This window comes from Mauremys reevesii, linkage group 6 (genome assembly GCF_016161935.1).
Source record: "Mauremys reevesii isolate NIE-2019 linkage group 6, ASM1616193v1, whole genome shotgun sequence".
Lineage (NCBI taxonomy): Eukaryota > Metazoa > Chordata > Testudines > Geoemydidae > Mauremys > Mauremys reevesii.
This window is the reverse complement of record NC_052628.1, coordinates 47,263,633-47,278,691: the sequence shown is the minus strand read 5'-3', so window position 1 is coordinate 47,278,691 and position 15,059 is coordinate 47,263,633. Positions and strand designations below refer to the sequence as shown.

Genomic DNA, 15,059 nt, shown 5'->3' with positions numbered 1-15,059 from the left:
GCCAACCAAAATAGGGCCCCATTGTGCTAGGTGCTGTATAAATACTGAGTAGTAGATGCTCCCTACCCCGAAGAGCTTACAATGTATAGAGAAGATAGACACTGGGTGAGGGAAGAGGTTTAATATACAAGCAGCGGGAACAATGTGATGGCAAAAAAGGTCATGTTAATTTATTGGTTCCATGGGTACTAATAGTTTTGTTTGTTTAGTTTTTTAGGATGGGTTTACTTAGAAGGGGATCAGCTAAATGGAAAGCAAAGGGAAGGGGAGGGGGCAGAGCAGGGGAGAAGAGAGGTAGGTATGGAGTGAAGCTGAGGGGAAGACTGTAAAGGAGAGATCCGGAGCAAACAGCACAAGGCAGAGAAAGTACAATCAAAACTGTAGGAAGTTCTCAGAATGGGCCAAATGCCCAAAGGTCCCTGCTTGGGCTGCTTCCGTCCCTACTAGCTGGAGTCTCTGGCTGGCTCCACTCTGCAGTTTTCTCCCATGGTCACGGGGAGTTGGGGGACAGAAGGAGAGGTACCATCTGATCCTAGTGCCCCCTTAGTAAGGGTGTCTCCCCTACATAGTTCTGGGTCTTGCCGAGCACTGGAGAGAGGGATGTCTTTGGCTGGTCCCCATTTGACACCCATCCTGTCCCAATGCAGCAGACTCTGCTTTGGCTGCTTGTGCCCTGCCCCTGCTTGCTGGAGTCAGTGGCTGCTTGGCTGCACTCTGCAGTTTTTTCCCAAGTAGTCTAGCATAGGAACAGTTACATTTAGAAATATCTGTATTAAACTTGTGTTGCTTTTTCTGTCTTTTTCCAGGAGTGATTTGTTGTATATACAAAAGCTTTAGAAATTTGTTATTGTACAGTGTTACTGTATGTGTACAAATTGTGATTTAGAAAAGATTTTGAAAATTGTCTCATAATCATAATCATCATAATTTCAAAATGCCCTAATTGTACTCCTTGCAAGATCTGGACCTATGTGATCTTAGCTATTGAAGCTGTGACTGTTGCCTGAATGTATGTAGCAAACATGTAATTCTAGGGCATCTCATTTGCCCTAAATAAAACACTAAACATGCTGCCTTAGTCCCAAAGGTACCTCTGCAGTCTACAGAATTGTAGTGTGATGGCTGTCATTTTGGCCAACACATGGGGTTTTGACGTTAGGGACCTTCTGAAGTAAAAGCAGGAGCTGCTACAGTTTGACTTAAGAGCACAAAGGTTCTGTGGCTGAGGCTGTAGCTACTCATCTCCTCTGTGGATCAGCACAGAAGGGGACATGAAATATGCTTACTTGTGGGTTACAGCAGCACTGTAAGTGCAATCTTCAGTTAGTTTTTTCATTTAGAGACCATTCATTTAGCTTCCATGCAACACAATACCTTGCAGATTCAGGCTTTTCTTTTGGTAAATTATTTCTTTGCCGTTATTATATCCTGCCTTTTTTCTTGCTTAAAATGTCCATTTGCTTCAAAAAGGAAATCTACTTGTTGACTACGACTTTAGCATCAAGACTCTGTTCTCTCATCAGTTGTTTTTTCTGTCCATTCCTAAAGAGTTTTCCTATTCCATATTGTAGGTGACCTTAATCCCAACCCATGATTCAGAAGTAATGAGGGAATGGTACCAAGAGACCCATGAGAAACAGCAGGACCTCAACATCATGGTTTTGGCAAGCAGCAGCACTGTTGTTATGCAAGATGAATCTTTCCCTGCATGCAAGATTGAACTGTAGAAACAAGGCCATACACCACAACATTAAACTTTATTTCCAGAAATTCTTCAGTTTGAAAATACCTTTTCTAAAAATTCAACCCATCTAATTCAACTGCTGAACTGTATACCTGCCAAATGCTATACTGTGTCACGGTGATGCAAGTCACTAATATTTTTCAGTCTTTGCTGATTGCTAAGGGAAATAACAGTATTCCCGAAGTAGGGTTCAGATTACTGAAAAATTACAGATCCTGGTTCATCTCCGCTGAACATTTGGAAACCATGCACTAGCAAACCCAACTGACTTCTGCCAGGTAGAGGCATTTGCCCTCAAAAGAAACACAAAGAGAGAGAGAGAGAGAAATAGAGAGAGGGGTAGGAGGAGAAAGTATAAATAATTGGGTCTGCATTAGTCTCACGGCAATAGATGTATTGCTTACTGCAGTCTGCTTATGCTCTCACATGAAAAGAAAGTTTTAAATTTGTATCAGTCTGAGTTATAGGATAGGGGGCCTTAGTTTACAAAATTATGTGAGCTAATAAAAGGAAACTGAATGTGGCTTTGAAGGGACATAAGATCTAAACACTCATTAGCCATTAACTAATTTGAACTCTGCATACTGACATAACATAATTATCATAGACTAATATGCAAGTAGTTTGAACCCCATTCAGAACTCTTAAAACTTTTCTTTTAACATGCAAATATGTTGGTCTAAGGCATGCTCCCAATGAATATCTATTTAGTCCACTCAGCATCAACAAACCTGCATGCTTAAACACCTAAGTCAACAGCCAATGTACTGAAGCAAAATACCAAAGCAGTTGGGGAGTACATACAGTAGACAAATTGCCTTAGAAAGTGACTTGAATGTACAAAGATACTTAATGCACTTATTTTTTAATGTGAGACAGCAAGTTTATAAAACATCTGTTTAGGATTATAGTTACACCAGTAAAGAAGTGTGAGTGTGCATGTGTGGTACTAGAAGCCTATCTGATTGGTCAAACAGCTTGGTACTATGAATTATGTATGTTGGCTGAACACTTCATTGGTACACCTGGACAGCTCAACAAAACAAGACAAGCATTTTTGAAAGCTGCTTTTGTACTGCGGAAGCAAGATTGAAGTGGTGTCCAGTATCAGAAATGCAAAACTTAGTGAAACACAGTATATTGAAAAAGGTTCTCGGCGAGTCTGTACAGTATTTTACCTTCCTTTGTCTTACGTTATTTTATTTGTTAATTTAAGAGTGAATATGGGAACAAATGTATAGAAGAATTTTTTTTAGCTCTGTGTGAACTTTTAATAGATGACTTTTTAACAAAAGGTTTTGTTTACAGGAAAATGCAAAGAAAAAAATTTCAGGTGAAGGCAATTTTTTTTTAGTAGTTTTGTAAGAAATACATTATGTTGTTTGAGGTTCTGGTGAGAATGAAGTATGATATTGCAGTAACATATTTATTGAAAACATTTAACTGCCAAGAATTTTTGGGGAAAATACCTAATGATTAAATTAATCTATTAGTGCTCACAAAAAAATAGGAGTTGAAATGCCAGTTGACTGCTCTTTACAAAGTGGTAATTAGACTCACAGTTCTCCCAAGATCTTTAAAAAGATTGAAAAAGCAACCATTACCTTAAATAAGCCAAGCAGGTTTGGGGGGGAGGGAGAGGCGAGGGGGGTTGGTTTTCTGTGTGTGTGTGTGTGTGTGTGTTTTTGTTTTCTCTGTAAAGCGTTCCCAGTGTCTACAGATCATTTCCAAAAGTACAGCATTCAGATCAGTTCCACTATTAAAGAGAGTTTGGACTCTTAAGTCTTGGAAGCTTTACCACTGTAGAAAATATTGTTACATTTCAGTTTGCAGACTTGTGCATCAGAATTTAAAAGTAAAGGCCTCCTAAATGGAGATTTGTGCTGGTCTGTACAATTGACCTTTATGGTAGACTTTGAGTTCCTCTAGGTAGTGAACAATGACCTCATTTTATTTTCTTTACGTATTATGTATTTTAAATGTTAACATTGTTAGTTTATTTTTGTTTGATAGGTGTATGTTTGCACTGCTAATTTTTGTGGGTTTTTTAATACTACTTCGGAGCCCTTTAAATCTGGGCCCTTGTAGCCCATTTAATGCTGTGAATTACTGTTTGTCATATGTGGATGGAGGTTGTTTTAATATTTTTGTTAGATATCATTAGCAATGCTATTTTATTTATTGGTCTACCTTTTAGATCCTTGAAAATAACTCAGAATGATTTTTATACAAAAGACAAAGGGAAATGTATTGTGAAAACAAGCGGAATTTGCTGAGCTCATAATCATTTACTTAACATTTATTTTGTCTATGAAGTGAAAGGCAAAATATTTTATTAGTTAGCTGATTTGGCAGAATGTTGTATTATTTCTACCACAATTCTTTCTGATTTGTCTACTCTCTCATGTAGGTAAGATTTCAGACTTTTTTGGGTTCGAGGAGCAAATTCCAGACTCTCCCAAAACTGGAAGTAGTTTGTTTCTCCACTTTGATAGAAACTCTAATGGGCAATGATCTCGAGACTGATCTTATACCAATGTAAATCAGGAGTAGCTTCATTGAAATTGAGGGTAAATTAGTATAAATTAAATCAGAAACAAGCTTTAAATTTTGAACACCCCAAGTAAATTCGTAACAGCTCAAATAATCGTTTTACTTAAAAGAAAAAAAAGCCAGTTTCAGCCAATCTTAAATTGTACTTTGATTTTTTGCTGCTACAGAATTTTTTTTAAAAAGTCGGTTGTTTTGAATCAGCTGACATTGTTCCTATGAGATACTGTAATACTTGTTCCATCCACTCTTCTAACTGACAACCAAGGCTGAGAGTTATTAACTTCCCAATTAGCTCCTCTTGCCCTTAATGCCTTTCCTGCCTGTGAAACTAATCTAATTGTGCTAGTCATAGTCATACACAATTAGTTTAGTAACAGCCATCAAAATGTACCATGTACATTAATGGTGAGCGCTGGTGATCAGCACAGATTTCTAGGCGCATGGTTTGATATTGATTACTCTAATTATAAAGGTTCAATATTTGAGTGTAAAGAACACTCTACTGAAATGATGTTGTTACCCATGACAACATTCCCAATCATGACCTTTATGGTAGTACTGCACTGCTGAATAAAATTCAATGAAGAATTAACATTGGAGATCTCATCCATTTCCAAACCTAAACAGATCCCCTTGCATGCCTTCTCAAAGTCTCGTGCTGGGGCTGACTACATTGTCTCTTTCCTTTAATTCCATCTCCCATAGAGTTCACTCTGGTGAATAAATCCAATTGTGTATATGGGTTTTTTTAAATTGTCTCCAATAGTTTATATGGTTTAGGAGCCTTCCAGTACTCATTTGCTAAGATCTAATAGTTTTGTTAATGGAATTTTCCACCCTTCCCACTGCAAGAAATTCAGCTGCAAGGAACAATTACTGTGCATTTTTGAAATTTCTGTCGTATGCCTTTTATTCATCTGTCACAGAAGGTACTTGCTCAGTGATGACATTTTGAAAGAAATGGTAATTTTTTTGGTCTGGATTTATTAGAAAAGGAAAAACTATAATGTTTACACTTGAAAGAAACTGTAAGCTTTCATCTTTTCACTTAATAATTGAACAAAAACACAAAGCAACCTAGTGACAAGCATTTCTTTGAATGCAATTATGTTATTCACCTGATTAAAAATGTTTGCTATTTAAAAAAAAATCTGTTTGTTGTGACTTTACAAAAAAAATCAAATAACTAAATAAAAAGGCAGCATAAAAATATTGGAAAGAAAGGGAAAAAGGGGAAAAAAAGCTTCTCTGCACTTAACTAGCTAGGCGCTCCAGATGACAGGAGTTATCCATAAAATTCATTCAAGACTGGGCTGTAATCACAACAGTAGAAGAGCAATTAATAAAGTACAATATGCTTTCACATGTTTGCATGCAGCCATATATCTTCCAAACTATGGAAAGAAACAGTCTTGTTGCCAGCTGAGAAGCACCTCACACACTCCTCTCTCTTGTTCTGAATGGTGTTTGTGTCAGTCTGCAGCTGTGTATGGTAATATGTCCTATAATCCTGCATCACTTCTATTCTATCCAGTCATATCTAATGTAGAAAAATAGTTTCCAGTGAAAGTAATATGTAGTGCTTTTATGATATTTGTGTGCAATATCCCCTCTTCCATTGAGGATATTTGATGTAAAGGAAACAAACTCAGTTCCACAATAAAATACAAAAGTGATGAAGTGGTGTTGGTATGTTTCTTGTCTATGCGTTCTAGGCCAGCTAGAGACTACCCCAAGTCAAGGGTTTCCCGAGGCTGTAAAATTTCAACTTATTGTCATCGGATAGCTATAGGGATAAGGAAGGAACCTGTTTTCGTTGTTACCTCACCGTATGCACTCCTGAAAAGAGAGCTAAATTCAAGTGCTATGCCAAGCACGAGCGTGCTGCTAACAGCCTGGCTGCTGATTAGGGTGACCAGATGGGATGAAGAAAATATTGGGACACGTGGGGGAGGGGGGAGAGTCCCGTTGGCACAGCAAAAAAAAAAAAGCGTGGCGTCCCAGAGTCCGGTCGGCGGGGGGGAGGGGGGTGGGAGTGGAGTCCCGGAGTCCCACCGGCAGAGAGAGAGGGGGAAAAAAAACAAAAACGGAGTCCCAGAGTCCCGCCGGTGGAGGGGCAGAGCGGAGTCCTGCCAGCGGAACAAAACAAAAAAAAAACAAAAAAACCAGGAGTGCGAAATATCGGGACAAATTGCGTCCCAACCAAACATCGATCGGGACACAGGACAAATGCCTAAAAATTGGGCCAGTCCCAATTTTATCGGGCCGTCTGGTCACCCTAGATACATGAAACAAATAGAATTAATAATCCCAATAGCTCACTGTAAATACCTAACAACTGAGGTATGTGCTGTTTTTATGTCTCATATACCTGTTTAGATTCATAAACTGATTGCAACTTGGCTTTTATCAATTTGGCATTATCTCAAACCAGCTGTGCTATTTATGACAAACAGTTGAAGGTAAACTGAAGCAGCCCTCCTAAATACTTTAATATCAACCTCATGCACCCACAAGTCAGGATTTTCAACGGGAGTTTATGGTTCCAAGCACTCACTAAATGTATTAGAGATGAACTGGTCTCAATGGTTCCATTCCAAATTCAACTTAAGGCAGACACTTGACAAGAAGCTGAATAAACAAGCTATGCTGAAAGCTACATTTTGTTTTGGCGTTCAGAAATGTATAGCTGGAGGTTTCTGAGATATTGTTGCTGGCGGGAAAGATGACATCTGTATGTTAAAGCAGGATTTTTAAAATGAAATATTGAGCTAGAGTTTATATTTTTATAGCAATTTTCAAATTGGCTATTATGAATATACCTATTAGAGCTGTATGAATAATTTGTAATTACTGGAATGGTGTATATTTTTCTGTGGGTAGATTGTCCAATTCTCTTTAATCAATTCCCTATTTGAAATTATTCCCTGAGCTATTTTCTGTGAATAATTTTTGCTCTGTAGTTCACTCCCAAGCAGATTATTATAAATATTCCAATTCAGGCTGTGCATCAGCTAAGTCAGAGGTAGGGTGTCTTGTTTTTTTTCCCCTCAGTGGAGGAGGTTAATTCTCACAATCAGGTTTCCTGCGTAAAATGCTCATGACAAATACATTTAAATTCACTTTCTGAAAATCTACTCAAATATTCACCCAGGGCTAGATTTGTCACTCTAACTCAAGTTCAGTAGCACCTTACTACTCAAACAATCCTGCTGAAACCAATGAGCCTACTCGCAGAATATGTTACTCTTCAGGGGGTGTGATCTTGCACCCATTGAAGTCAATGGAAAACCTCTCATTGACTTCAGTGGTGCAGGATCAGACCCAGTGTGAGTACAAGGGCTCAATGGCTCTCAATATGTGCCCTTCCATGTCAGTAAACTCCTTTGCTAGAATAGTCACACACAAGTGAGGCAAACACAGCCAAAACAAAATCATTAAAATATTCTAACTACCACTGGTGGAAATGTACATAGGCTTTGCCCAGCTCTCATACCTACGTTTCATATACAACTGTCATTACTAGATTGATCTTCAGCATAAGGGTTCCCTTCACTGTAAACTCAGAAGTATTGTTTAAGTTGCCATGACCTGGGCCCAGGGTTCTGTGAAAACTGGTGATTTCAGAAGCACCTGTAAATTACCTGAAAATAGGGGAGAGGGTTTTGTTTAATGGATCAGCCTCTCTGCAAACCTCTGAGACTCCGGAGAGACCTCTCCAGCCCTTCAGGAAGGCTGATCCACAGTTTAATTGTTTCTTTACCTCCATGATAGCATCTGCTGCAGTTGACTCAAAGAGGAACTCTTGGTTCACAGCTGGTGACAGGGAGTGGCGGATTAACTCACATGCCCCCAGGCTCTGTGCACAGGGGTCCCAGCAAATTTTTGACAGGGGCCCCAATAAATCTTAATCTGCCTCGGGTGACAGGGTTAGCTGAGCGTTTCTCACGGAAAGGAAAGTTAGCACTACTTTGTGTAGCGGATTAAGTGAGCTGTAGCGGGGGGAGGAGAGCTACACTTGGTGGGAGCAAATGGAGTTTTCTCTGCTGGAGTTTTGCCCACACTTGCTAGCTGAAGTGCTGCATGTACACACAGGTTACGACTGGTGGGTGAGCTACCTGCCCATTGTGGCTAATGAATGCAAGTGCGGGCATACTCGGGCCATTGCTGGAGCTGATTATTAGTACAGGAACTCCTCACTTAATGTTGTAGTTATGTTCCTGGAAAATGCGACTTCAAGCAAAATGATGTTTAACACTGGTACACAGTGATGATGATTGTGAAGCTTGGTTGAGGTGGAGGAGTCAGAGGGTGGGGTATGTCCCAGGGAATGCCTTACTGCTAAATGAACTAGCAATTGACTGAGCCCAAGGGTTAACTCTTACAACACTCTACAAAGCAGCAGGAAAGGAGGGAGGGCAGATAGAGACAGAGAGACATACCCTGTGTGTGAGAGAAAAAATGCGCATTTCCCCTTTAAGTAGCTGACCCCAGGCTTAAGTACACTGCCTTGTTAATTAAATCAGCTTGCTGAGACCCGAGATGGCAGCTACTGCTTAGAAGCTCCCTCCCGCCTTTGTGTGTTCCCCCTGCTCTATGGAAGATGAGGTAAGCAAGGTGCAGGAGCATGGGGGAGGGGGAGACACCCTGACAGCCCCCCCCTTTTCTCTCCTCCCCCCCATATAGCAAGCAGGAGTCTCTGGGAGCAGCTCCAAGGCAGAGGGCAGGAGCAGCACATGGCAGTGGGGGGAGGGACAGCTGCTGCACAGGGAACTTAGGGAACAGTGGAGCTGATGGGGGGGGTACTGGTCCACTCTGGTTCCAAGCCCCCACCAGCTAGCTGCAATGGGCTGCTCTTCCTGCAAGCAGTGGACAAAACAGGCGGCTGCCAAACGATGTTAGAAGGGAGCATTTCACAACTTTAAATGAGCATGTTCCCTAATTGATCAGCAACTTAACACTGAAACAATGTTAACCGGCACGACTTTAAGTGAGGCGTTCCTGTATCTCCCTCCCTTCAGGAATAAAAGATGTCAGCTGCTTTTAAGAAACACACATTAGATTCTTGCCCAAGAACCCTTCTCTTGACATTGACAGTCTCTCCAGTTCTCAGCTTGTTGCTATCACCTTCGCCAGTTATTACCCGTTTGTGGTGGTGAAGTATTATTGAGAAGGTTGTGGGAAAGCAGTGCAGGTAACATCTGCAGTTCTTGGGGCTCCTCAACCAGAGACAGTTTAATTTTTGGCTTGGGTGCCAGTTGTACAAATTAATGATCCTGGCAATGGCTGAAGCTCAAGTAGTTACACGGATTCGTTTAGATTTGTCAAGTTGCCTTCATTACCATTGGCCATGAAGAGTTGTTGACTGACTTTAAGCCCTGGCCATGATATACAGAGTCTGTTTCTTTCTTTCTGAAAGAGCCCAGCGAGTAGTAGTAGTGGGCAAGGGCTTGTCAGCCCTGGGTGGGGATCGACAGGGTTTTCTTCTCTCGTTCCTTTTTGTCAACATGCATATGAGCCTTTTAGGGTGATTAGTGAGGTGGTATCGGCAGCAGTTTCTTTGGATGACACCCAGCTTTATATGGCCAGATCTTCGCCTCTTTTGACCCAGCTAGACTGGCTGAGCGTTTAGTACAGGTGAGGTGTTGAGGATGGTTACCTGGCTGAGATCAGTCCAGATAAGACTGAACTGAGGTTTGCTGTTCATAAACTAGTAACTATGCCAGGGTTTATATCAACTCCCTGCAGCGTGGGAATGTTCCCGCAGTTTGTATGTAGGCTCACAGTCTGGGTGGAGGGAGGGGGCTTCTTGGAGCCCCTTGCCAGCAGATATCCAGGTAGCAGCAGTTGCCAAAAATGCTTTTCATTTCATGTGTTGCAGAAGGCAGCAGCATTTTCCTTCTGGTACAGAACTTGCCAGTTATCCCTGCCTTTGTCACCATGAGGTTGGATTACTGCAGTGTGTGGTACATAGGCCCATAATTTAAGCCTATTCAAAAATTGCAGCTAGTATAGAAGGTGACTGCTGCTTATTAAGTATCCTGGACTGATCACATTACACCTGTGCTAAATAATCTGCACTGGACACCAGTTGATTTCCAGGTGATGTATAATGTGCTGATTTTAACCACATAAACCTCTGAAAGGTTTGGGCCCTGCCTACCTTTGAGATTGCTACTCCCCTGACCTGGTTTCATGGCAGAGCACTAGGGTTGGTAGAGTGCCCTACCCAGGGCATACTCCATGAGGGGTCCTCAATGCAGAAGCTCACTTTTTCCCCTTGGTCCTCCAGAACCAGTTTTGATTACTTTCAGGGACATAGTTCCCGTTCCTTGGATTTGGCCATAGTTCCCTGATCCTTGGATTTGGCCAAGCTACACTCAGTGTGGATCCATCCACAAGTCAGAGTAGCTTCAGGCCTGTTCTGGTTTGCACTGGCTGACGAAGGCCACAGGGGCTTCATCCATGTTTCCTCTTGCCCTGATTGCCTCTCCCCCTACGCTGGGGATTGTGTGACACCAAGCAAAGCCTCATTTTGGCTAGTTAAGCCAGCTTTATGGCCCATTTGTAGTGCCAGAAAGGCACAAAGAGGCTGCAGAGGCAGTGAAGATCTAGACACAAGTATGAGTTAAGGATGGGGTATTTTGTCACATTAAGTTACAGCCTAAGAGTAGGATCATTCTCCACTCTCTATGTGGGGTATTAAGCACATACATTTCTGGTCACCAGATGCACGTTTACATATTAATCTTACTTTAAACAAGTTTATGTGTTACTGTAAATAAGTTCCATGATGGAGTGATGCAGAGCAACATTTATCTGAGCTGCAAGGGAATCAATATATAATTTTCCTCTTGTGAATAATGGATATTGCCCTTTAGTGTTAGGGTGAAAATGGTCTGTCAGTAAACGAGGCAGGGAGAGCTACAGACTTGCTTACCTAATAGCTAAAGTATTTGGTGTCTGCCATGAATTTGAATCAGTGCTCTGTGTTTCAAATTAAAGAAAACTTAACTTTAACCCTCAGAATGCTGGTATTTTCCAAACACTAGCCAAACTAATGCGGCTAGACACTAAGGACTAAGTTTTATTTTATTTTTTTAAAGGAAAGGTACCAAGTCTTGTGTAACTATGTGTGTGCAATTAAACGCCTAGACATATACACAAACTTATCACAACTCTGCCTGTGAATTAGGTGCTTGTGCATGCAGTATCTACTGAGGCTGGCTGGTCCCCTATTTGCATGCATGATTCAATGACTGTGCATGCAAATACAGTTCATGCTATTGTGATGTTTTCTATACTGAGTGGCTTTGGCTGATCTGTATGTTGTGTCACTGGGTACAATAATTATTCTATAAGCCTTTACAATGATGGCTAACCCAGCATGATTTAGAAATATACTGGCAAGGGAGAAAATGTGAACGTTAGCTTAGAAAAATCTCTAATTCATTCTGCAGCTGCAGTTAAGAAGAAAACAGGATGTGAGCATGCATGGCTAGAGAGGCACAGCAGTCATAAGCAGTAGCACAATTAGTGCCAAGAAAGACATAGGTCTGGCTTCACTAAAAAACTGTTTTCAGCCTTCGAACCCACTCGTAGTAGCTTCCATAGAATGTTTTTCAAATGGGGCAGCCTGGAGCAATGAGACTTTTTAGGCATTGAAATGGGGCGGTCAGCTTGAACACCTCATTTTATCACTGGGGAAGAGCTGACTACAATGTGACCACTATGCAACCCTTTGTAACTGATGAGGTGCTGAATTCATTCAATTAACAAACTTCATCTTCATAAAGCGCACCCAGGGCTGTATTTTTTAAAAAAGCAGCCTTGAGTTGACCAGGCCCACTTTTTAAGCAGGAGTAGCTGGTAAAAGTTGCATACACAAAACCCATTTTATCCCTTGCTGTCAGCTGCCAATACGTGGCCATTGTCAGACATGGAGCATGCAAATGTTTGCGCACACAGAGGAAGGCAGCAGTGAGACCGTTTGAAAACCTGGGCCAAAATATCTTATTTTGCAGTTGTTGAGCAGGCAAAGCTCCTGCTGATGTTACTAGGACTTACGTATCCAGATGCTAGAAAACTGACTGCAAAATCTATCATATGGGACATGAGCGAGGAGTAGAAGGAAGTAAATCTTAACCTAGGGAAGCAAGTGGCCACACAGAGTAAGTGGCTGCTGATATTCATCTTCCTTGCCAGCTTTACACAAAGGGCAGTTATTGGACCTCTGGCCCTTGAGCCATCCATCAAGAGGACTCACTTCACACTGTATTGAGCAGACCTCTGAATGTAACTATCCTTAGAGCTCTGAATGTTTTTTATTCCTCCTCAGAGTTTACCCACTCTACCAGGGATGGGAGAAAAGACACAGAAGCAGGGGCCTTTGTGGCATAGTAGAATGTGTCAAAAACTATTTCTTTCCTAGAACAGGTACTGCTTGCTATTTCCAAGAGAAGGGATGAGACATTTAGGCAGGCTGCAGCCTTTAGCCATAAAGCTTCTGTTTTAGATTCTCTGTGCTGTAGTTCATGGAGCAGGTGGTACATTAGAGATAGTGATAAGGCCTCAGGAGTGGGGGGTAGAGACTGAGGGCGATAAGAGGTATGGGGGCCCATGAAGGGCAATTGTTGGGTTGAGGAAACATGGGGGGGGGCACTAGTTGGGGGAAAACATAGCGGGGTCTGTGGGTTGGGGGCACTGAAGTTGGCAGGAGAGGTTGCTGAGGGATTGGGGAAGAGATGGATGGGACACTGATTTGAGGATGACAAGGGGTTTGCTGGGATTAGGGGCATGCAGGGTTGGCAGGTGCTGGTTGCTACTTAGTGTGAGAGAGCTTGATGGGCTCACTGGGTTGGGAGAGCTGGACTAAACGTGAGTGGGGTTGTTAGAATGTCAAAAAGGGTTTTGGTGGTAACAGAAGAGGTTGGGGGCATTCCTTGAATGAGGCGATTGTGGCTGGCAGGAGGGGGTTGTTGGGTCAGTGTGGGACTGGGGGGAGATATATATGGATGGGGATTGGTGGAAACATGGGGTGCCAGATGGCGATTAAGTGGTTGGTTATGACTGCTAAAGCCCTAAATGGCCCTGCTTGGCCCTGCCTTTGTGAGGGACCATCTTTCCCCATGCCTTATTGCCGCAACTATGGTTGGCAAATGTGCTCAAGCGGGAGCTCCCTCCTTATAGAAGAGAGGGGCTATCCCCAGGGCATCATTCCATGTGATGGCTCCAGGACTGTTGACTATAGTCCAAAACAGCCCAAATTGGGTGACCTTCCATTAATTTGATAGGGTTTAGTGGAGGATAGCGAGTTGGGGAATGGGGGTGGAAAGCACATTTTGTTGTAACTGGCTGCAGTCTTTGTTTTTTGAGTGTTAGTTGTTTTTTTTTAATGATGCTTGTTATAATATTAACTAACTAGCTGGACACCTTGAGCTCTCAGCTAGGTCTTTTTTTTTTTTAAGATTTAACTCTAAATAAATGGAAGGATGCTTAGTTGTGAGGGAAGTGAGGAGTGGTCTTGAGCTGGGGCACTTGGGGAAGGCAGTGGTCTGGCAGGCAATCAGAGTTGGAAGGAGGTGATTCTACTAATATGTGGCGGGGGAAGGTGGGGCATAACTGAGCCTAGAGGAGCCAGCACTGAAGCAGGGAAGGAGCACAGCTAAGCTTGCCAGGTGTCCAATTTTCGACTGGAACGCCTGGTTGAAAAGGGACCCTGGCAGCTCTGGTCAGCACTGCTGACCGGGCTGTTAAAAGTCCAGTTGGTGGGGCTGGCAAGCTCCCTACCTGGATCCGTGCAGCTCCCCAGAAGTGGCGACATGTCCCTCGGCTCCTAGGTAGAGGCGTGGCCAGAGGAACTCAGCGCGCTGTGTGACACCCCAAGCGCTGGCTCTGCAGCTCCCATTGGCCAGGAACCATGGTCAATGGGAGCTGTGGGGGCAGCACCTGTGGCGGCACCTCCACCTAGGAGATGAGGAACATGTAGCTTCAGGGGATCCCTTGCGGTAGATATCGCCCGGAGCCCACACCCCAAAACCCCACCCGTATCTCTGCCCCAGCACTGAGCCCCCTCAAGCCCCTCATTTCTGGTCCCATCCTGGAACCCACACCCCCCAGCCCAGAGCCCATACCCCCTACCACACCCCACACCCCTGCCTCAGTCTAGAGCCACCTCCCACACTCCAAACCCCTCATCCCTGGCCCACCTGAGAGCCTGCACCCCAACCCCCCCCCCCCCCCCACCCCTGCCCACTCCCTGGCCCCACCCCAGAGCCTGCACCCACAGCCAGAGCCCTCACCCCCTCCCATACGCCAACCCCCTGCCCCAGCCTGGTGAAAATGAGTGAGGGTGGGGAGAGTGCCTGACAGAGAGGGGCGGGAGGTGTGCGCAGGGGCAGGGCCTGGACCTCAGAAAAGGGTTGGGGTTGGGGTGGCCAGGGTATTTGGTTTTGTGCAATTAGAAAGTTGGTAACCCTAAGCATGGTAGGTGCCATGTAACTGGAGAACCAGGGAGACGTATGGCAGTATCCCTTGTGACCCAGCTCAGCAGCAACATGGCCTTCAGCATGGCCTGTGTCCTGCTGTTATAGTGCCTTGGTGGGAGGGGGGTAGTGGTCACATGACAGTCATGTGATGACAGGACTATAACAGCTGCCTAGGGCTCAAACCATTAGCATATTGTCGTCTCACAGTGGTATAGGGGAGAGCCTAGGCATAGGGGGATGGCTAAGACAGTCAAGGGGCTGGGAAAGCAGCTCAA

At 43.3% G+C, this 15,059-nt stretch overlaps 1 protein-coding gene across 1 annotated transcript in view; it reads left to right on the top strand.

The window, feature by feature from the left end:
* MAP1B (microtubule associated protein 1B) overlaps window positions 1-5,269 on the top strand; it is a 108,186-nt gene extending 102,917 nt beyond the window's left edge. Inside the window, exon 7 of the mRNA XM_039543857.1 lies at window positions 1,572-5,269. Within this exon, the coding sequence (XP_039399791.1) occupies window positions 1,572-1,727 (156 nt within the window). The 3' untranslated portion in view covers window positions 1,728-5,269. The remainder of the gene's footprint in view (window positions 1-1,571) is intronic.
* The last annotated feature ends 9,790 nt before the right edge of the window (window positions 5,270-15,059 follow it).